Here is a 22,567-nt window from a genome sequence, read left to right as displayed (position 1 = left end):
AGCTTGGATCGCCTCTCCCTGCGAGGGGGCGACTCGACTTCTTCTCCATCACTTGAGTCGTCGCTTCCTCCATCCCCTTCACCATCGGAAGTCCACTCGCCACTGTCGCCGCCACTCGCCTTGCCTTCCAGAGCTTGCTCTTGCTCCTCGTTGGGCATTGAATACATTTCAATAATGGCCTGAAAGAAAGAAGGGAGAACAAAGTCAGTCGACGCAATATAGGCAGCTGCGCGAGTGAATTCAGATTACAAGCAAAAACTCAGAATCAGACCTGCTCTGGTGCTTGAGACTGGTCGAATGGGGGAACTCTCCTGGCTCCCCTGGGATTGTCCTTGTTCCCAGTAATGCCCGACAGCCACTTCTCCAGTGTGTCGTCGTCGACCTCCTCCGGATGGATCCGAGTGGAGTCTTCAAGACCCGAATACATCCACATCGGATGGTCTCGAGCTTGAAGAGGCTGGATGCGCCGCTGAAGGAAGACCTCCAAGAGATCCATACCAGTGACCCCATCACGAATAAGCTGGACCACTCGATCGACCAACACCTTCACGTGCGCCTTCTCCTCCGGGAGCACCTTCAAAGGGGAGGGTTTCTCCACTCGGTCCATGGTAAAGGGAGGGAGGCCAGTCGATTGCCCTGGCGTCGACTGGTCTTTATAGTAAAACCAGGTCGACTGCCATCCGTGAACTGAGTCAGGAAGAATCATGGCCGGAAAGGAGCTTTTCCCTCTCGTCTGGATGCCAAGACCCCCACACATCTAGATCACTTGGGTCCTCGCGTCACTCGGATTAGCCTTTTTCACTGTCTGGGAGCGACAAGTGAAAATATGCTTGAAAAGACCCCAGTGAGGCCGGCAACCCAGGAAATTCTCACACAAAGAAATGAAAGCGGCGAGATAAACGATTGAGTTGGGGGTAAAATGGTGGAGTTGTGCCCCAAAGAAGTTCATAAACCCTCGAAAGAAAGGGTGAGGAGGCAAGGAAAATCCATGGTCGACGTGGGTGGCAAGAAGAACACGCTCACCCTCCCGAGGTTGCGGCTCAGATTCCTTCCCCGGAAGCCGCGCCGAGTCATAGGGGATCAGCCCCCCTTCGGCCAGGTCGTCGAGGTCTTCTTGGGTGATCCTCGAGTGGACCCAATCGCCCTGGATCCAGCCCTTCGGCAGGCCGGTCCGTGACGAAGATCCGCCCTGGCTGGTCGCCTTCCCCTTCGATCTCGCCGTCGCCTTCTTTGCCTGCTCCAGAGCCGCCGTCTTCTCCTTCCCCATTGTCGCCGGCGAGACGTGTACGGAGCGGTGATGCTGGGGCGAGAACGAGCGCAGCGGAGGGGCATGAAGAGGAGAAGAGGAAATGGGAACGCACTGTTCGGGAGACTCCGGTCCAACGCCTTATATGAGGCCGCTTCCGAGTGGCTGACGGGTAGGCCCAGGTGGCTCTGTCAAATCCCGTAACGATCGCGCGCGCGATACGTGGCGAAAAAGGCGGCGCGGGGATCGAGGCGGCTCCACTCTATCCCATCCGATTACTGCGGCCTCCCCCATCCCGCGCGCTTCCCAAAATTTGGATCCCACGAAATCTGCGGGCAGCAAACAACTTGTCAGACCAAAGATCTCCTCCGCACCGTCACTCGGAGCCTTACAAGTAAAGAAACTCACTCGACGAAGAATTAAGAATGGATCAAGGCGACTGAAAAGGAAGTTGCTGTCATCGCTCAGGTTCGTTGATCCGAAACAAGATATGCTCATGGCATGAAAAACGAGTCGGAGAAGTTCTCAACTCCTTCCCCACTCAAACCTCGATCCATTCGGGGGCTGATGATGAAGCTATGTACCTAGGGTAGGGTCATGGACCTGTCCTAACTGCCCTACCCAAGGACATCTCTAGAAGAAATCACCTTTCAATCGACTTGGAGGTGTTCCACTCGACAGACTCGAAGACACTCGACCAAGAAGCAATCACTCGACCAAGATCCAACCACTCAATGGCCAGGAGACCTAAAGTCACTCCGCATGCTAACGGTCGGTCATTAAGTAGCTTTTATGGTCATCATAGCACTTTATTACTAGCGTTACCAGTAACGCCCTGCCTCAATGTACATTGAACCCTTTGTAACGTGGGCTGGCCGGGGTCCTGGCGCACTCTATATAAGCCACCCCCTCCTCCGAGACAAGGGTTCGCACGCCTGTAATTGATACTCTCATAATCCAGTCGACCGCCTCCGGGCTCCGAGACGTAGGGCTATTACTTCCTCCGAGAAGGGCCTGAACTCATAAACCTTGCGTTCTTACAACTTCTCCATAGCTAAGATCTTGCCTCTCCATACTTACCCCCCTACTTCACTGTCAGACTTAGAACCACGACAACGGCCACATGTATCTCACACCCACAATACTTGCTATTTAGGGTTTCCTCTACTGCTCGGTGACCCTCGACGACCCTCGTTCCCGATAAAATAAAGAGGAAGAAGAAGAAAAAAAGAGGAGAAGAAAGAATAGAGGATTTCTTACTCCTCTATTCTTTCTTCTCCTCTTTTTTTCTTCTTCCTCTTCTTTTTTTATCCTTGAAGCGTTGTCGAGGCCACCCCAAACCCTAGAGAAGCAGCGTCGAGGCCACTAATTAATATTAGTTCTACGTTTGCCACTAATATATCCATCTGTCATGTTTGAATAATAATTGCCATGTTGTAAATATTTGTAGAAACTATGGACACCGCCCGAGACGAAGTACAAGAAGAGTTGTTGGGGGACATAATCGCACGAGGAAGTGATGCCGTCTGCTCGTTGTTTCTCAATGACACCGATGGTTTGGAAGCTGCTGGCTATGATTATGATGGCTCCGGTGACCTAATGCCGGTGCAAGAAGGAGACCGTGAGGACGGCTCCGGTGACACAATGCCGGTGCAAGGAGGAGACCGTGATGACGTCTCCCGTGACCGAACCGAGTCCGGCCAAGTATATATATTAGTTAAGCTTCTGCTAACTAGCTAATTGATGCATTCATTGTTTTGGTATGTACACATATTAATTAAGTCTTTGTTCTTTTTTCTAGCCCTCCGGATCGAGCACAACTTCGGTAAAGAGACGAGGCCCGAAGAGAAAGTTGAGCTCGGATGAAAAGTTTGAGATCATAGCAATCGCGCCCGACGGCCAACCGATTGAACCCCTCCGGACAAAGAGCGCATTTGTTGCTCAGTGCGGGGTTTTGGTTAGGGACAAGATCCCGATCAGCATCCAGCAATGGTTAAAGCCGGCTACAGAAGACCCTGAGGTGTCTTATGTCAATGATATGCAGAAAAATGATCTTTGGACTGAGCTGAAGTCAAATTTCACCCTACCGCCAGAGGATGATCCGGAGAAGCCAGTTAAAGAGAAATTAATCAAGTCTTTTGCTCTTAAGAGGATGGCAGAACTATTCAAGAGGTGGAAGAAAGAGCTGAATAAGTTTGTCGAAAATAAAGAGACACCAGAATTCAAGGGCAGATATGAGAAGATCAGAGATCACTGGCCCGCATTTGTGGCCCACAAGACATCGGAAAAGAGTAAGAAGATGTCGGCGACAAACAAGCAAAATGCTGCGAAGAAGAAGCATCACCATCGCACGGGGTCAGGTGGCTACCTCGCAGCCCGGCCTAAGTGGGCCAAGATTGAGAATGATCTGGTTGATAAAGGGATCGAACCTGAGACAATTAACTGGCCAGACCGTTGCCGGACTTGGTTCTTCGGGGCTGGCGGAACCTTGGACCCTGTATCAGGGAAGTGCATTTGGACGGACGAGCAAATGGAAATACCAGTCAAGAGGCTTAAGCACTATATCGAAGCAGCGCAGCAAGGGACGTTCGTTCCAGACAGAGAGAACGACGAGCTCACAATGGCCCTCGGGAATCCTGAGCACCCTGGACGGACACGAGGCACGCCAGGCTCCATTCCGTGGAAGGCTAGGTTTCCGGACGCAGGCGGTTACAAATGCCATGAGAGGAGGAAGAAAGTGGAGCAGACCCAACTGCAGGCGCTGCATGCTAGGGTACAAGCGATAGAGGAACGAGAAGCAAATCGCAGCAAACGAACTGCCGAAGCTTCCCCCGAAGCTACCCCGCCATCTCAGCGGAGAAGCAGCGTGGCTTCCACCGAGCTGCTTCAGCCGGAGCATGTCTTGACGGCTCCTACCAGCTATCCCGTGGATGCTATCACGGAGTCTCAAAATTGCCACCTTATGACGCAATGGATTAATATGAAGGTCAAGGCGGCTGTTGGCTCTGTTTTTCCTACTGAACCCGGTGCAACTTTTCACTGCCGGCCGATTCCAGAAGGGTATGCTAGGGTGATGGTGGATGAAATAATGGAAGGATTTGAGGACCTCCAGCTTGACCACCCTACCGGTGAAGGGGAGACTCGGCTGGGTTCTGCTCTGAAGACTCCATGCCTATGGAGGAAGGAGCTCATCAACCTTCCGAACTGGACGCCTCCGCCTCCTCCTCCTCCTCCGGCGAGTCAGGGCACTCCGCCTCCTCCACCGCCTCCTCCTCCGGCGAGTGACGATCAGGGCACTCGGCTGGCTCCTTCTCTGGCACGTGGCTGCACTCCGCCTCCTTCTCCGCCTGCGTCGGCGTGCCCGAGCAGCCAGCCTCCTCCTTCTCCGCCTCGTCAGCAAGGGCGGAAGAGACCTGCCGCCGCTCCGGCTGCTCCGGCGCGTCGTAGTCCTTCTCCTCCGCCTCGTATGCAAGTAAAGAAGACAACCGCTCCGTCTACTCTGCCGGCGTCTAGCAGTACAGCCAGAGGCGGGAGGACATACAGAATCGGTCCTTCTCTGAAGACTCCAGAGAAGTTACCATACGAGAGGACCCCGGAGGAGAACGTCGAGATCGCGCGAGAAGAAGTGGGGAACTTCTTTGAAGGGGTGAAAGCAAAGAAACATCCACCTCCGGAGGAGAAGGTAGATCCGGTGAAAGTGAAGCGCAGTCTGGCTGCCCTGACAAAACCACCCAAGTCTCCGCCGAAAGGAAACTATGAGCGCATTATTGGAAAGGAATTTGCCGAAGGGGAGAGGTCGGGAAGTACTGTCAGTGATCAAAGGCTAAAAGAACGACGAGCTGGGAAACAAATTTCCCAGCTCGGCGAACAAGCGAAGCAATCGTGCCCCCCGCTCAAGGTGCCTAGCGACATCGTCGCTAATGATCCGAGGATGGTGCCCGGTTATAGCAATCTTGCAGATTACCTGTCCGACGATTACATTATGATTTCATGGAGGTGCAGATACAAAGATACGAGTACGGGAAGCCTCTCGTCAAAGATGAAAGATCTCTATCAACGATGATGCGAAGATTGCATGATTGGTACTTGAAAATCTGAAGAGAGTCTGGGGGAGGAGTACTTTGTATGTGAGAGTTAAAAAGGAGCATGACCTCGTTGGAATTGATCTGTTGCCTGTTCCATTTGAGGAGTTCTTTCAGTTTTTCAATCAATTGGCCCTCGATAAAGCAACGGTCACCTGCTACTGTCTGTAAGTAGTACTACTTCTGTCATTAAGTCTCTCTATATAGCTCAGCTCTTTCATTGCATGTATTTATAATTATCCTCACTATATTATGCAGATTGAAGATCGTCGAATTGAAGAAAAGACAAATTGGTGATATTGGGTTCATTAACACAAATATCATAGATGCAACTCAGGTTAAATTTCATGCTGCAGATACCGAGGCCAACTTGCTACGATCGTTGGTAATAAATGAAAACAAAGATATAATACTCTTTCCTTACAACTTCAAGTGAGTGTTACTGTCTTGTGCGTATTCGGTTTCCCTTATATATTAGTCAAGGTTATAGTAATGTAATTGATGAGTTATGCATGCGTGTGCAGTTTCCACTATATTCTCCTAGATATTAAGCTTGAGCAGGGACTAGTAACCGTCTTAGACTCAAGACGAAAAGATCCCCAGGACTATGCGGACATGACTCAAATGCTCGAGAAGTAAGTTAAATCTATCATTATCCACCATATCAGCAACTTTGTTCATTTCCTGATATATCAAGTAATTGTTTTCTTTGTCTGGCAGGGTTTGGAAAAAATTCACCAAAAAAGCTCCGGACGAAGAAGCTGCAATTTAGACACCCGAAAGTAAGTACTATAGTAGCATGTTCTGCGCATCTCCTATTGATTCAAGCGCTAGTTTCATCAATACCATTTGGCATTCTTGCTTATCAGTTTGATTGACTTCTATTTCTTGTAAAGTGGTTGTGGCAGGAACAAGGGAATGATTTCTGTGGATACTACGTTTGCGAGTCCATCCGCCACACGATCTGTGAGCGGGGCTACTCTGACGAACAATATGAAGTGCGTAAATAACAACATTCACAATTTTATTTTATTACCATCATTTGTGTTGAGTTTCATTCATTCATATATATATGTATTGACCCCCTTCTTCAAATTAGATGTTTCGGAAGCGGGATGAACTCCTAGCACCAGCTCGCATGCGAGCAATTCAAGAGGAATTGGCAGCATTCTTTCTTGACCACGTGATCGCTGAAGACGGAGAATACTATGTGGACCATGAGTCCGTATGTTAGGAGATTATATTTGTAAGAGATAATTATTGTATATATGTAGCTGGTAGTGCCGGATAGATATACGAGAACTTGTTATTCGACCAATCTCTCGGAGAAGGAGAGGTGGTCGATATCACTTCTCTCTGTATGCATATATGTTCATAACAATCTTCTGTTTCCTTCGTTTGCTTACTAGCTAGCTAGCGTGTCTAGTCCTCTCTATACGTATGTATTGTACGTAGCGTCGACCAAGCACAGACATAAGAGAGGACACTTCTCTCTATTAATTATAGCTAGCTAACACAATATATGAAACACCTAAATTAACCCCCCAAACCCCCCCCCCCTTTCAAAAAAACAAAAACCCCAGCCACAGAAATGCTGACGCGTGGATGCCTATTGGTCCCGGTTGGTGCCACCAACCGGGACCAAAGGCCCTCCTGCCTGGGCTCCGCGCACAGGCCACGTGGAGGCCCATCTGTCCCGGATCTGGATTGAACCGGGACTAAAGGGACAGGGCATTAGTACCGACCCTTTAGTCCCGGTTCAGGAACCGGGACAAAAGGCCCTTACGAACCGGGACAACAGGCCTTTTTCTACTAGTGCTAGTAGTCCTAATTTTAAACTGCTAGATGTCAATGGCCTTGGTGGCTTTGCATTTAGTGTTCCAAGCTTTATGAATAACATCATCAAAGCCAGGGATATTAAGCCACAATTTTTCAAATTTAAAGAATTTAGAAGTAGGGTTTGGGAGCCCAGTGGTAGTATTTAACACTAGGGGAGTGTGGTCACTCCCCACTCTGGGTAGGGCTTTGATATAAGCCCTCGGGAAAATCCCATCCCAATCTACAGTAACAAAAACTCTATCTAACGTGGCCATAATCAAATTGTCTTGATTATTAGCCCAGGTATATCTTCTCCCAGCATTTTTAATCTCAATGAGCCCAAACTTGTTGATCCAGTCATTAAACAGATCAGCCCAATGCTGATTGATATTGCTAGTATTTTTCTCATTATTGTCCCTAACCAGATTAAAGTCACCCCCCACAAGTGTAGGGCCTGACCAACTGGCGAGTACACTATTAAGTTCATTGAGAAAATCTAGTTTGAACTCATCATAAGCAGAACCATAAACAGAGATCAATCTCAATCTGGTGTTATTATGCTTGAACTTTAAAATACAAGAGATGCAAAAAGTACCTATGTCACTGTCGGGTTTCGGGTTCCGGCAGACCCTTGAGGTTTGAACACTCGGGTGCGCGCGGAGATCTCTCCCCTACCGATCTACGTCCAATCCTCTCATGCGAACTAAGATGAAAATGATGAACAGCACAAGGGACACGATGTTTATACTGGTTCGGGCCACCGTTGTGGTGTAATACCCTACTCCAGTGTGTGGTGTGGTGGATTGCCTCTGGGGCTGATGATGGACAGTACAAGGGAAGAATAGCCTCGCGAGAGGTGTTCTTGAGCTGGTGCGATGAACTGCTAGGGTGAGTTCAGTCGCCTCTCTCTCTCTCTCTCCTGGGGTTCTACCAGATCTCTCCAAGGGTCTCCCCGGGGGGTCTCTCCTTCTCTACTCTGTGGTGGCTAGCTCTATTTATAGAGGCCCTGGGCCTCTCCCTAAATAATGAGCGGGAAGGGTGCCAACAATTGGCCATTTCGAAGGGGAACATCTAGTACAAGTTATCCTGACCAAAGGTGGTCTTCGGCTGCCAAAAGCACTGGCGATGACGCCGTCTTGGGCTCCACGGTGACCTCTGTCCTGCCGTCTGGCTGGTCTTGGTCTCGTTGCACCGGAATGGTAACCTTTGCCTGATGCCTTGGACCGTGCTTGCCCCCTTTGCACCAAAGGGAAAACAAGGACACTGCGCAGGCCGGCGCCCGCCTGGTCTCGATCGTCATGGCTTGCGTCATGGGTTCCTCGCGAGGTACCCTTGCCTTGATCTCTCCGCCTCCTCGCGAGCCTGCCTGATGAGGCTGCCTCTGAGGAAGCTTACTGTCGTCCGCCCCGCGAGGCTTGGCCCGTCGCGAGGGTCTTTGAGCTTGAGCTGATGAAGATGGGCCGCGCTGGGCCCCCGCTTGAGCCACGCCGCAGGCCATAGGCAGGCAAGTCTGGGGACCCCCATTCCCAGAACGCCGACAGTCACACTGTAAAATATCAAAACAATCCTCTTTAACACCTACTAGGACACCACCTGCAGTGCCAGCAGCAGGCAGCCAGTTCCACACAAAACCACTTCTAGAATCTATGGCATCTAGCTGTGGGATGGTGAAGTTGGCCTTTTTTGTTTCCGATAAATAGATAAAATCAGGGCTACAAGCTTTTATGAGCTCTTGCACTCTAGAATTCTTAGCAGAGCCATTAAGGCCTCTAACATTACAGAAGGCGCCAATCATAGAAAATTATTTATCTTTTTCCTACTTCTAGATGACACTTTTCTGTTCCTTTGGTGTGATACCTCCACCCAAGGGAGCTCTCCTTCCTCCCTATCTGAAATATCTTCGAAGCTGGGGGAAAGGAGTTTTCCAGTGTCATTGTTGTTACCAACAGAAACCTCTCCATTAGCATCAGTGCTAGGAGGGGGGAACATTTCAGGGTCGTCTTTATGGAAATTCGAGAACCTATCAAGTTCAATTTGTTTAATAATATCAATATTATTATTGCAACTACTAGGATCATTCCTAAGTCTCAATCCAGACAAATTAGCATTATGTAAGAGCAGCTCATTATCTAAGCAAGAAAAGGAATTAAGAAAGAGAGTAGCAGTACTACCTTTGGATACTTCCAGGTTTTGAACTTTTTTAATCTCTTGGGCCTTAGCTATAGAGTTTTTACCATCTCTCTTAATCCTGTTGCTCATCCTAGTGGCAACAACAGGGCCCCACTTCCCTTTGTCAGGCCTATGAGCTTGAGGTTTGGGAGCTGGGCATAAAAGAGTGGAAGTAGAGGGAGCCAGGGAATTGAAACTAATGCTAACTGTGTCATTCACAACAGATTCAAACTGCCCCAGTAGGCTGTTACCATAGCCCACATAGCTAGTTTTTTTGGCTGCATCCAAGTAGCTTTTGGTAACAGGGGCCACCTGGCATTTAGACAAAACAGCAGAGCCCAGGGGGGGGCTGCACAACAGGAGTATGAGGATGGAGATAACCAACTCTGGTCTTAGATCCATTGGAGGTAGGATTAGTATTAGTATTCCTGGTAAGCTGGTTGTTGTTATCCTGCTCCATCTCTTCCCCAAGAAGATCATCATCACTATCCTTGTCCACCTCACTGTTCCTGTCAGTATTTTTATCTCCATTGTTCTCACTAGGAGGACCAGAGGGACCCCCAGAGTGGTTGTGAGAGGGGGAATCAGTAGCTATATCATCATCAACCTCAAAGTTGAGTAAATACAGCTCTTGATGAATTTCAACCAGTCTATCTCTAGGGATTAGCTGAGGGTCTCTAACTGCAACTTGAATTCTAACATTCTCATAAGAACTCCTGAAGATTTCATGCCAATCAATATTGACAATGACACCTAGAGAAGAAGTAATTTGAGAAATAACTGGCCAAGAGCACCAGACAGGAGGGATACCATTGACATTTATCCAGACTTCTTTAAGATAGTCATAGGGAGGAAGTTCACCATGCCAGTCTTTGAAGGAAATAGTAACCCCAGATTTCTTCAGATTGATGGATTTAAAAGCAACTAGGTCAGCAATCTTTTTATTGGGAGGAAATCTGACCAGGAACTGATCATCATCATAAGCTCTGATCTGCCATGGCCAGTTAGTTTTCCACATGCTAGTAAAACATCTTTCTAGTTCATCAGCAGTAATGTTCCCTTCTTCCACAACAACTAGCCCAACATTACCAAAATTAAGCTAGTCACTGTCACTCTTGTCTCCAGCTTCAATGTGAAAGAATCCCAGACCATTATTGGCACTTCCCCAAAATTGAGCAGCTGGGTATGGTTCATACCACTTTGGGCAAGCATCCATGTGATGACCTGGGGTTTTGCAGATGAAGCACACCTTGGGTAAAGAGCACATTTGTACAAAATGGCCAGGGAGGCCACAGTTGTAGCAAATAGTGCAAATGTACTTAGGATCTACCATGAACTCCTCAGAATCTGTAGCACCCTGTCCAACAACACTATCCATGGACCCAGTAGCAGTAGTATTGGTTTGCTTTTTGGCCCCTGCCCTGTTCTTCTTCTTGTTTTTCCCAGTTCCAGCCTGGCCACTCCCTCCAGAAGCACTCCCAACACTAACAGGCTATTAAGGATGTTGAAACTGAACAGGAAGATTTGGGGGCATATATGGAAAATGGAATTGTGGTTGCTGCATCCAGGGGGACATTTGAGGGTACTAGAAGTTAGGCGTAGAGAAACCAGGGTACATCTGGTTCATAGCTGGATGCATCATATTAGCACAGCTGGACCCGATGGGGATGATGGGAGGTTTTGCGAAGATCGACAAAGGGGGCCCTTGCTGGGTGGCCGTAGGAGGAGGGTTGGGCGCAGGGGCACGGAGCGGAGGCGCAGCCACTGCCGGGGGGGGGCAGGTGGGGGAATAGGAGGCCGGACATCATCATTGCGACCACGGCCGCCTCCACTCCTACCTCCTCTCGGTCTAGTTTACCCGGCTCCAGCCATCTTCCTAGCTACAGCAGCAAAGGGGATCTTGCCTGTCTTCTTCGACCAGAAATCTCGAGAGAAGCTAAATTGCTTAGGCTCGAAGAGGTGATCAGAGGGACCAGCAGGAAAACAATCAACAGCCGAGAAATTTCCAGAGATGAATAAGTCACGCCGGATCCAGTCTAAGTTTTGGTTGCTAGGTATGCCATGGCGGCGGAGCGGGCGGCGACGAACCCTAGAAGTATGGGGAACGGGTCTGCTGTCGAAAGGGGATATATAGGCCACTTGGCTGCCTGGAGCCCGCGGCTGAGCGGTCAGGATCGTACTGGGTTGCATCGGACGGCTATCAGGACTAGTGAGGCTGACACCAGGGCCCCGCCCCAAAATCCCCTTTCTCTGAACCTCAATTCTCACCGGAGAAGAGACGGCAAACGGCGGCGGCAACATAGCACGCCGTCGACTAGGAACCCACCCAGTACCGTACGAGCAATGAGTAAAATCAGAGGCTCGATAATTACCAGAGTTCGCAGCCATTGTTGGCCTTGTGCTCATCAAGTCTCGCCTCCGAACAGTTTCGCTCTCCTTCTCCGCGTTCTAAAGGTGAACATCGGATCCTCCGCCATTTGCTTCAGAACGAGAACAAATCAAGCTCAATCCCGAATCGACGCCGGCGGCCAGGTCGCGATGTCTCGCAGCGGTGCACCCGAAGGCACCACCCCCAGCAAGCCTTCCCATCTCATCGATCTGCGGCAATCTTCTGATTTTGCCTCCGCCCTCGCCCACTGCACGTAAGCTGTCGATGTGGAGTGCGGGAAGGGAGGCATCCTCAGCCTCTCCGCCGTTGTTGCCTCGTCGTAGATTCGCCTCGCCAGATTTCTCTGCTCCCCTTCTGCTCTCAAACGGTAAGCATCTGCATCTCTTGTTGACGCAGCTCTCGTCTCTGGATCTCTCGCCGCCACCACCGCCTGATCTGCTGCTTTCAACTCCTGGATCCGACAAATCCACGCCACAGTGGCAGCGCGAATCCTCGCCGCCCGTTCCACCCACCCCGGATCTCCCGTCGCCATGAGTATCGCCTGTCGGAGCGGCGAAATCAGTTTCACCAACTCCGCGCAGGCCTCCTGAACTCGGACAGGAGAAGGGGGAGGGGGAGGTGGAGCGGCCGCAGTCGCCGGATCCAGCTTCCGTCGCTGTGGAGGCAACCCGCGGGATCAGCACAGCTAGATCTGTGGCGGGGGCAATGGCGAGGGGGAGGGGTTCAGTTGTATACATGATTTATTCCTCGTTTAAAATTTAGAAGTCCGGAAAAACCATTTATTCATTTTTGTAATTTAGGATCCATAAGTAACCCTTCTTTGAATTGTACTAGGGTCTATTTATTGGCTGGTTTCTTAGGGCCTAATTGGTTTGATGCTAACATTTGGCAAAACCAAAAAATAAATAAAATTGACAAGGTTTTAGAGATTGGCCAGAGCCAATTGGGAAGCAACCAATTGATAGCCAACTTTTTAGACTTGCCAACAATTGACATGCCGAATATTGGCATCAAACAAATTAAGCTCTTAGAATCTTCCCAGGAATGGAATGCAACATGGAGCTTAATCGTCGTCACATGAGAAGGATTTTCTGGATCCTGAGCTCCATGGAGCTCGAGACTATGAAAAAAAATCAAACAAATGCGAAAAAATAGACATGTATATAGTGATGTATACTTCATCTCTGTAAAGTGTCACGATGAAATAAGTTTTGATGTCATCTACACACAAAAAAAACATAAACTCCTATAGTGAATAGTACATGTGTTAGCGAATCATGAATTGTTTTCTAGATCACATCAAAACGTATTTCATCTTGAAAATTTACAGATATGTAGTATATTTTCTATATGCATGTGTATTTTTTCACAATTGTTTGAAACTTCAACATGATTTTTTATTTTTTCCCCAAAAATCGGGCTTCAAGAAGCCATTAACAATTTCCGGTCATCACATGGGAGTCCTCCTAACTATTTTTTTTCATTTGAGTATTGTTATTTAAAAAACTTATGTAATATATATCATGAATATTAAATAGTCCATAGATTTTTAAAAATACAATATATTGTTCCTGAAGTTTTAAAAATGTTTATAATTTTTTTTAAATATGTTTGTGGATTCAAGAAAAGTTCACAATTTCTGTAAAATATCATCAATTTAGAAAAAATAGATTTTTTTTAAGACTGATCATGAGTGTTAACGTTCATGAAATTTTGAGAATACTGTGGATTTAAAGATCGGGTGAGATCAAAGGGACTTTGTTTAGACAAATGAGATCAAAAGGAGTATATAGAGGAGTTCTAGACTTCAACTTATGGGCTTTCAAAGATGCTCAACCTCTCGTCCTGGCCCAGGACCTGAATGCAGCATGATGCTTGTGCAGTATGTCCTCTCTTATGGGCGCGACTATGTCTCGCCTATTACAAGACCTTAGCTCGCCTCACCTCAATGGACACGGTACGTAATACTCCTTCCGTTCCAAATTAGTTGACTTGAATTTGTCTAAATACGGATGTATCTATACTTGTTTAGTGTCTAGATAAATATGAGTCAAGTAATTTGGAACGGAGGGAGTAGTTAGTTTCTTCCTTACGTTCTTTCTTTTCTCACATTTATTTATATTTGTGAAATGATTTTTAGTTAAATTAAAATAATTGCATTTCGAAAAATGTTCATGCAGTGTAAACATTTTTCACGCATATTTTATAAAACGGGAGTAGCATTCAAAAATAAAATATAAGTAAAATTCATGTAGTTAGTTAAAAATATTCACAACATTCAATAAAAAATTGGTCATGGTATTTTAAAAATGTTGATGCGTTAAAAATATGCCTCGTGTCATGCAGGTTGTCTTAAGTGATTTGCAAATTTCTATAGGTGTGAGAAAAAAGGGAATATAGTTGTCTGTGAAATTCAGAATTTTGATATGTTGTTCTGAACAAAAGAGGTTAAATGTACAAGTACAGATGCTGATCATGTCTAAAAAGCCTCACGTTGGCCAGATCTGCAAATCCCATGAATAAATATGATGATTTTGTTTTGTCATGGATGGAGATAGCTTTAATATTAATAATCTTTCCTGTAAATGTGCATGCTGAATTTGGTATAATCGCCGAAATCTCCGTCTCGAAATTTGATTGGAGGAAAAGTTAGTTTCACAGTACTAGCCTTTTGTGAGTGAGTTTGTTGTAAGCAAATCGTGCCTTTGTTCATTTCGAGTAGTTGCAGATGATGTAAGTCAAGACAAAATGAAAAAGGCAGGAAATCAAAAGGTACAAGATGTTCAACAGATTATAAAGCACTTGGGGAATTCAACATCTTTCTCTTTCACGAAAGTGCCCCAAAATGGTATTAATGTATAATTGTTTACAAAACAACGAGCCCACTATAGCTGTTTTAGCCAGCCCCGTCTCGGCATGGCTAGATGCTATCAACAGAAACAAATTGAACAAATCCTTTAATAACTTGCCGGGTCCATCAATCAAGCTAAGTATCTGTAGGTGTTTGCAGTCTCAAGGTCTCGTTCCAAGTATTCCCTGCTGATAAGATCCTCGATCCTCCTCTTGATAATTTTGATGTCAGGCTGCACGAGAGACATACGCTAGTAAGCATCACAAAAAAGTAATATCACAATATCCAAAAGCTAAATTGACTTGGGAGTTTGATGGACGGACCTTGAACATGCGGCTGAGCTGCTCAACGCACTCCGCAACGAGTTGCTGATGGCCCATGACCTTGCGGCTCTTCATGATGCGCACGATGCTCGCATCGATCGAGAACCTCCTGTCCTTGTTGACATCCTCGACAACCTTCTTCTTCTCGTCGGTAGGAGGAAGTGGTACCTGCACGCGCATTGCAAAGTCATTCGGTTACACAAGAATTAATCTGGAAAGAACCAGAGCAAAATTGAGAAACAAGGTAGGAAGACTGAATTACGAAACGGAACGCACCTTTATCCTCCTCATTTTGTCAGTAAATTTGTGGTTGACCTGAAAGACGTCATTTGGAGAAATTGTTCGGTTGCTTGGCACTTTGTTAAGAATCTTATACTTTGCACATGAGAGTGAATGGAGCAGGCGCATGGCGTCGTCATCGGGCAGATTTAGTTGCGTCACAATCTCAGAGTAACTTAGTCGTTCAGATCCATTGAATAGCAGAAGCATTGCAGCCTGGTCAGTCAAAATAGCAGGGAATGTAAGGTTTGTTTTTTAAACGATTCACAAAGCGAAGTAGTTGTACGCTTGTACTTTGTCAAGGGTTTAAAATAGCGGGGAGTACCTGATATGTTGTAACAATCAGCTCAAAAGGTTTGGCGTCAAACTTTGCAACGATATTGCAATTTCCCATGGAATAGATCCAAGTAAGCCTTTTGGATTTCTGGTTGGAATTGTAATAATCTTTGAAATTCTCGACGCATTTAATCTGAAAGCATAAGAGCTAAAGTTAGACCAATATATATATGCACGGGTCAAATAGGGGGCTAAGCCAATCAGGGTACGTATATGTGATCAAGGAAGGAGTAAATAGATATACCATCTCGGAAGGAAGATTTATGTTTGAGGTTTTGTAACTTGGCCAGCTTCCTGTCTGCAGAACAGTAACACTGAAGTCTACCCGATGATCTGATGATTTTTTGCTCATGTAGTCTTCAAACTTTGTCTGATGGTCTCTTGCTGTTGTCACGTCATTGATCATGTTCTCCATTTTCAAAGTAAATTGTCCCCCAAAGTACTGCTTGAGCTTGGAAAGGAGGCTTCGCTCGTGTTCATTATTGGCACTCTTATCAAAGAGCAATCTCTTTCCAAGCTTCTTCCTGCAACACATTTTTCAGGATCAGTTTCAATCTTCTTCAAAATCATATTGGTTCTTATTTAGGTAAAGGTGCGTGTGTCACTGTAACATTCCAGCTAACAGAAAAACACAAACCTGTGAAACTCAACAAAGAGATCCTTATCGCTGATGTATGTGAGAATGGTCACAACCTGGAGAAAAATAAGTCTCGGCATTAAGAAAAACATAGTATTGTAAGCTCGTGGGAAAAAGAATCACAGTTACTGTGTGCACCTTATCAAGGGTCTCTTCTACAACTTCGTCGCTTAGCTTTTCGCTTCCACCTTTCCGCAAGATGCTATCACAGAATGATGCAAGCGACTCAGCACTAGTACAACCAGCAACATCTTTGTTGCAGAAGTCTTCGAAGGCCGCCTTAAGAGCCTAATTAAGGACAGAGATAGAGAAGGCAAACAGAACGGGCTCAGGTTTCGCCAGACAATGAAACTGAGATACGGCAAAGTATAATGATGGAAATAATTGACGTGCGAACCTTATGAAATGCTGAGTTGTCTTGGAAACAGTTGGTGACATATGCTAGCTGTTTGTCGTGGAGCTCAATCGCTTTCCGCACAAATTCCTAAACAGAGCAATAAACCATGAGAAAAGGAGAAAAAAAATATATGGTGGTGCCAATCAAAGGTATGCTAAAGTGACACAGACCTGCTCCGGCGAACCCACAGCTTCCTTCTTCTCATTCTGAACATATTGACATTGCAAGAATAGTCAGAATAAGAAAATTGTTGTGCATAATAAAGTGTTGACTAGAATGGTTCTAAAGACCACCTGTGGACGATTAACAATTTAAAATTTAAAAATATCAAGTTTGAAAAAAAGAAGAAAAACTAGAAGGCTATGTCCAGCAACCTTGGAATAAAATAAACTCACCACATTATGAAGATTTATTATATGCAATGACATTTAAGCATATAATAATCATTCAAGAAGGAATAATTCAACACAAATCTAGCATTTAATAAGAGTCTCTCAAAAATTCCTGTAAAATTTAATCAAGGGATATGTCAACTAATCAGCACATTTATTATACATGTACTCCCACGAAACTGGTTTATAACAGAGTGAAAAATGACAATCAATTGAGAATTACTAAAGGAATTCGAGATTTTAATATGATGATGCCAACATTGATCCACCTTTGTAGAACAGAGGGAGAAGACATGGATTACCCACCTTTGTGCCGTTGGCAGCATCTGCTGCATGTTTCAACAAGGACATGCCCTCTTCCTTGACATGCTGCATAGAAGTAAGCATCTTGATTAGATCTTACTATCGTAAAAGGTGCAACGCATTAAAGCCTAACATGAGGTTGTCACTATATATATACCTCCTTAAATATTTTCGATACATGAAACAGCCCAGCGTCTATCTTGGAAAAGAGCCTGTACATTCTTGATAGATCCTCAGACTACAGTAAAATAAAACAGCCTAAATATTTAGTAAATCCACAATCCAAATGTTAAATATGCAAGGCATAAATTAGAAACATCAAACCTTTCCATCTAAAAGCAACACTCTGCATCCAGAATTTTCCTTATACAAAATTTCTTCTGCGCGCCAACTTATGAGTTCCAATATAGTAACCTGTAAACATTAAGGTTAAATTTCCGTTGCGTGAAAAAGCTTAACACGGAGAATAACAGAAAGCTTATTATAGAAACACCAAAATAAATAACTGATTAAAAACCTCTAGCAACTTCTCTTCAGTTGAAGCATGCAAGTAATGGCCTACTCGCTCTTTCTCTTTCTGTAAGCTGTCCTCCACCTATATAAGCAGAGAGTACCAGTCAGAAGGTATCCTTACATTTGATTTAACTTGATATAATTTCAGTCATAACACAGAAACCTAACCTTGAGCATGTACTGAGGGCAGGAATCCTCCAGCATCCAGGTTTGTGCCTTTTTAGAATAGTAATCTGTGGTACCCTTGCAAAAAGCTTTTTCGAAATCAAGCTCATAGAGACTCACACTTCCCTGTCCAATTTCGAGATAGATACCAACAACATCCTTCAGAAGAGCACGGTCTATAAGCTGGCCTTCCCTCTCATTATCAACCTGTTAAAGACAACCGCAGGAGCACGAATTAATGCTGTAACTCATCATCTTTGTAAAAAAAATGTGCCAGAAGAAGGGGGCAAAAAGCAGCATTGGGCAAGGCTTACCATGTCGATAACAATCGTCGTCAATGTTGTTTTCAGCCCGCCGAAAACCTATAAAGGGCAACACAACCAATTACTACATGTTCAAACCTTGCACAGGAAAAATAACAAATTGCTCATGAGCGGAGGCTCCGGTGAAAAGTATCGTCCAGGAACGCAGAGACTTACTAGATCATGGAAGCAGCTCAAGCCGAGCTCTTTGAGCGGCAGAAGCAACTTGCGCGAAACATAGTAGCGGTCGAGGTAGTGGAAGAACCTGGTCAACCACCTGACCATCACCTTGTGGTTCTTCCACCTCTCCACCAATTCCCTCAGCAGAAACTCTCCGTGCTTGCTCGTCAACGAGGGCAAGACCTATAACATGGCCAGAAAAGAAATTAAGCAACGCCTACAATCTGAGGGGTACGGCATGCGCAACTTTATAGAGGCGGGCGACTGGCGTTAAGAGCAATCTTACAACAAATTAAGATCACAATTAAAAGAAGCAATCTAATTAACTCGACCAACTAAGAAACGGACGTACGGTGGATTTGATGTACTCTTCGAGGGCCTGCTTGTAGCGCTTGTAGAGCTGCTCCGAGTAGTCGTACGGCGGCTTCTGCGTGCACATGTTGAAAATCATTCTGCCACAGCGAAGAATTAGGTCAGGCAGATTGGAGTTTTCGGGTGCAGGAAAAAAGCACGCCGGAGAAGAAGTATATGGCCCTAGATGGAAAGGGCGAGCCGCCGCGCGTGCGAGCGAGCGTACGTACGTGTAGAGGTTGATGTACTCCTGGGAGGTGAAGCTGGTGCCGTCGACGCCGTGGAGGATGCGCTTGAGCCTGGCGATGCCGGCCTCCATGTCCCGCCACCCGTCCTCCAGCGCGATCGGCGTCTCATCCTGATCCATGCCGCCGGAACGTAAGAGGGTTTTGGGGTTTAGGGGGTCTCGCTTCGATCGATTTATTTTTCTCCGCAACGAAGCGGGGACGGCGGTATAAATAGCGGTGGCGGCATGCAGCTAGCGAGGAGACGGGCGGGTGGGCCACGAAATACTCCAATTATACTAAGTCGTTTTTGATCCTGAGTCAGCTTTCGTTTTAGGAAGAAAAAAAGTGGGCTCTTCATCGTGTGAGTCGGTTTTGATCGTGAGTCGGCTTTGGTTTTCGTGGAGGAAGACGGGGACGCCCTGTCGCCGCCGGAGCGCCCAACTTTGGGGATTTTCTCGCTTTTGCCTTGTATTGTAGTCGCCTGTGCGCAGGTCTGCCCCTCGGTGCAAGGATGGGGAGGCCCCTCCTCATGCCTTGAGGTCTCCCCTGGCTTGGCCTTGCCTGTCGCCGGCCGGTCTTGGCACTGTCGTGTGCTCCTGGTCCTCCCGAGTGGGGTCGCGCGCCAAGCCGACTCCAGCGCCTATAGTGATGGGTGGAGTAGCTCGGGGGAGTTGCCCTGGGGCTTTCCCCCGTCGTCGAGCACGGTCGTGGTGGTTCGTGAGGAATCGCGGCCGCCAAGGTGGCCGCTAGGGTTGCACTCAGGCACCCTGCGCGGCTGTCACCGAAAGGATCGGGCCGAAGCGTTGTGTGGGTCTTGCTGCCCCGTTGAGCCCGAGTTGGCCCCGGCAGAGGCCCTTAGGGCTTGGCCATTTGCGCCTGCCGCCACTCCATACAGCGGGTCTGAATCCAATAGCATGTGTGTGATGCAATGGTAGGGTTTCCAACAACTAGATGTGAGGTCGCCTGGTTAGGTCCCTCTGCTTGATCTGTCGTCACCTACTCCCTCCTCGCCCGCTCACCCTACCTACGTCGCCACTGCGATGGCCCGTGACACCGGCGACAGGGCTTCTCAGTCGAAATGCCCCTTCCATACTAAACGTAATGCACGCCCCTCGGATTCCCTGCATGGGCCTCCTCTCGGCGATAATGACCCCCCACCACCTCTTCCCGCGGTCGGCTCGCCCTGCACCGCGCCAACGTCCGGCGACATCTGGCTCGTCCTTGTCGATGTATGCTTGCAAGGAGCGACCTGATTCGTGGCTACCCTTGCCTGAATTGCCGGCACCCTCAGGCGGGAAGTAGAGCCTTGGGAGATTGCCCATTGGCTGGGCAGAAGTACTCAAGCAAAGCAAATTGAAAAATGCTGACAAGATGATGTTCCTAATGTATCATGGTTCTCGAGGCGTTTTTCTCTTTCTTGAACCCATTTGGCCTTTATATTGGTTAGGTATTTTTTGGAATGTACTTGAGCTAGCCAAACATGTTTATTGATATATTGCTATATGTACAGAACTGTATTAGTACTTGCATAATGCTGATTGCTGGATCATTATGTTAAGATATTTTCTCCTTGTTTACTCTATCAGAAGCCAGTATTGTGAACTGTTTATAACAAACATATTGTTTCGAACTTATTTTAACTCGTTTCGAGTCTTCTATTGAGACATCATTCCTGTCAATCCTTCATCTTATATGCGCTGAATGTTTTCAACAAAACCTTCACTTCTTCTGTTTCGGCTTTGGTGAGCCTTGGATTCTACCCAGACAGTTTCACCACTTGATCAAAAGTGTAAGGAGGTAAACCAATACCCATGTCTGGCCTCGCCATGTCCTCGCAATAGAATCAGTTTTGTTGCCACATTTTATGGTGTCCGCCGCCTCATCATATCAAAGTAACTAGCGGTCTTTTTTATTTGCAGCCCTAACCTGCCACACAATTGAGCAAGGTGAGTAGGTGGATCTTTCAGGTTATATTTCTTCACAGTTTGGAGTTCGGAACCAGCGCTATGTTTCTAAAATGCCCAATGCGGCTGGGTGCCAAGAATATTTTTTTGAAAAGAGAAACAAGAGTTAATTACATGTACAGTACACAAACTTGCACTGCAGGGACACTTTCATACACAAACTTGCAAAATGACTCAAACAGAACTGCTACAGTGCGGGAACAAATGGGTACAAAAGAGTCTGAATTGCCTGCGTGTCACGTATACCTGGCCATGGACAGCCCGACCCGGCTCAAAAATCCTAGGCCGGGCCGGGCCTGTGCGTGCCATAGGCTCAGGGCTCGGGCCTGGAAATTGAGCCCGACGGGTAGATCGGGACGGGCTCAGGCTCGCAGAAAACAAGATTTTAGCCGTAGTCGGTCCATGCCGACAAGGCCATGTCAGGCTTTTTCGGGCTCAGGCCGGAACAGGCCCGGACCTGGGTTTTTAGCACCGGGCTTTTTTTGGCCTGCCTGAAGCCCGGCCCGGCCCGAGATATGCCCAGGTATAGTGCCACGCCACGTCGGCAGGGAGGCATGCGCCGGTCGTTTTGCTAACTAGATGAAAACCCCGCGCGTTGCTGCGGGAATTTGTAGCTTTGTATAGGAGGAGTATTTCTGGAGTAAGTAAATACCAAAACCATGCATTAAAGGAAATATATAAATATATGCTTACTTGAAGCTTTGATAGAATGATGTGAAAAGTCAAAAAATAGTATATTGTGGTCGATAAGTGCAGAGATAATCTGTTGGCCTGCCAATATATTGCAAAAGAGTGTTGTTTATATTAAACTTATTTAATGAAAAAAATATTCATATCATTCATATCTTAGTAGTTCTTTATTCTATAAGAACTTGCGCCCAGAAATTCAAGATGCCATCCTTAATATTGTTGGAGAAGTAAACATCGCTCGGTGCAAAAATTTAGATAATATCAGTGAAGCTTGCACAGTTGCACTAACCCAGTACACATGTAGACTGCAACATCTTGTTGATATCAGTCAGGATGGGAGGCACCTCCAGGTCTCAATATTGACACTGAGATCTCAAACAGTTATGTGGGGCAGAAAATTTTACCTATATTATGTACAAACCTCATCATGTCACTAAAAATATCATCAAATGCAGCCGGAGATACATTGGAGCAATGTGGCAATGTCTCAGTTATGAACCTTTTGATATTGTCGTCTTGTTGTTGTCTGGAGCAACATGTTCTTCATATAAATGATTAAAATAGATCATCTTCAGCTTCCCATAGTGAATCTAGTATCAAGAGTGAGATGAATGTATTCCCACTTCTCTTGAATAAACTTCCTGCCACATACTATTTTTGAAAAGGCCACATAGATTTCAACAATGAGGACAGTATATATAACACCTTGATATAATAAACCAGTAGATCCTCAAACGATAGCTACGCGGATGATCTGCAAGGCAGGGAGCACTGATCCAAACGTAAGTCCACAAAAAAGAAAAACAATGGTGAGTCAATATTGCTCATGCTGGTAATAGATTAACTCAGAATAGAAATACTCTAGAAAACTTAACATGGGAAGGGTAAAAGCCTTGGTTCAGGCAAACGTGTTGGAATTGAAGCAACCATTAGATGGCATTAACGACATTGGC

The 22,567-nt window shown here is 46.4% G+C and overlaps 1 protein-coding gene across 1 annotated transcript; it reads right to left on the bottom strand.

The window, feature by feature from the left end:
- Positions 1-14,685: 14,685 nt before the first annotated feature.
- LOC125547690 (cullin-1-like) lies at positions 14,686-19,100 on the bottom strand. The gene is made up of 18 exons (XM_048711495.1): positions 18,964-19,100; positions 18,735-18,834; positions 18,380-18,565; positions 18,215-18,262; positions 17,904-18,107; positions 17,740-17,817; positions 17,547-17,636; positions 17,380-17,460; positions 17,226-17,288; positions 16,698-16,733; positions 16,528-16,614; positions 16,269-16,418; positions 16,131-16,186; positions 15,738-16,017; positions 15,483-15,626; positions 15,155-15,373; positions 14,879-15,046; positions 14,686-14,787 (listed from the first exon to the last, which is right to left on the bottom strand). The coding sequence occupies exons 1-18, from the start codon at positions 19,098-19,100 to the stop codon at positions 14,686-14,688; spliced, it is 2,229 nt and encodes a 742-aa protein (XP_048567452.1).
- Positions 19,101-22,567: the final 3,467 nt, after the last annotated feature.

The sequence above is a fragment of the Triticum urartu genome, chromosome 3 (assembly GCF_003073215.2).
Source record: "Triticum urartu cultivar G1812 chromosome 3, Tu2.1, whole genome shotgun sequence".
NCBI lineage: Eukaryota > Viridiplantae > Streptophyta > Magnoliopsida > Poales > Poaceae > Triticum > Triticum urartu.
Note: the sequence above shows the minus strand (reverse complement) of the source record. Positions and strands in the feature narration are given on the sequence as shown.

Excerpts from the sequence above, each read along its gene's own strand:
- LOC125547690 (XM_048711495.1), bottom strand. The coding sequence starts at position 19,100 with ATGGATCAGGATGAGACGCCGATCGCGCTGGAGGACGGGTGGCGGGAC. Across the intron at positions 16,018-16,130 it reads CTCTTTGTTGAGTTTCACAG|GAAGAAGCTTGGAAAGAGAT; the intron begins GTTTGTGTTTTT and ends AATGTGTTGCAG. Across the intron at positions 15,374-15,482 it reads TGATTGTTACAACATATCAG|GCTGCAATGCTTCTGCTATT; the intron begins GTACTCCCCGCT and ends TTGACTGACCAG.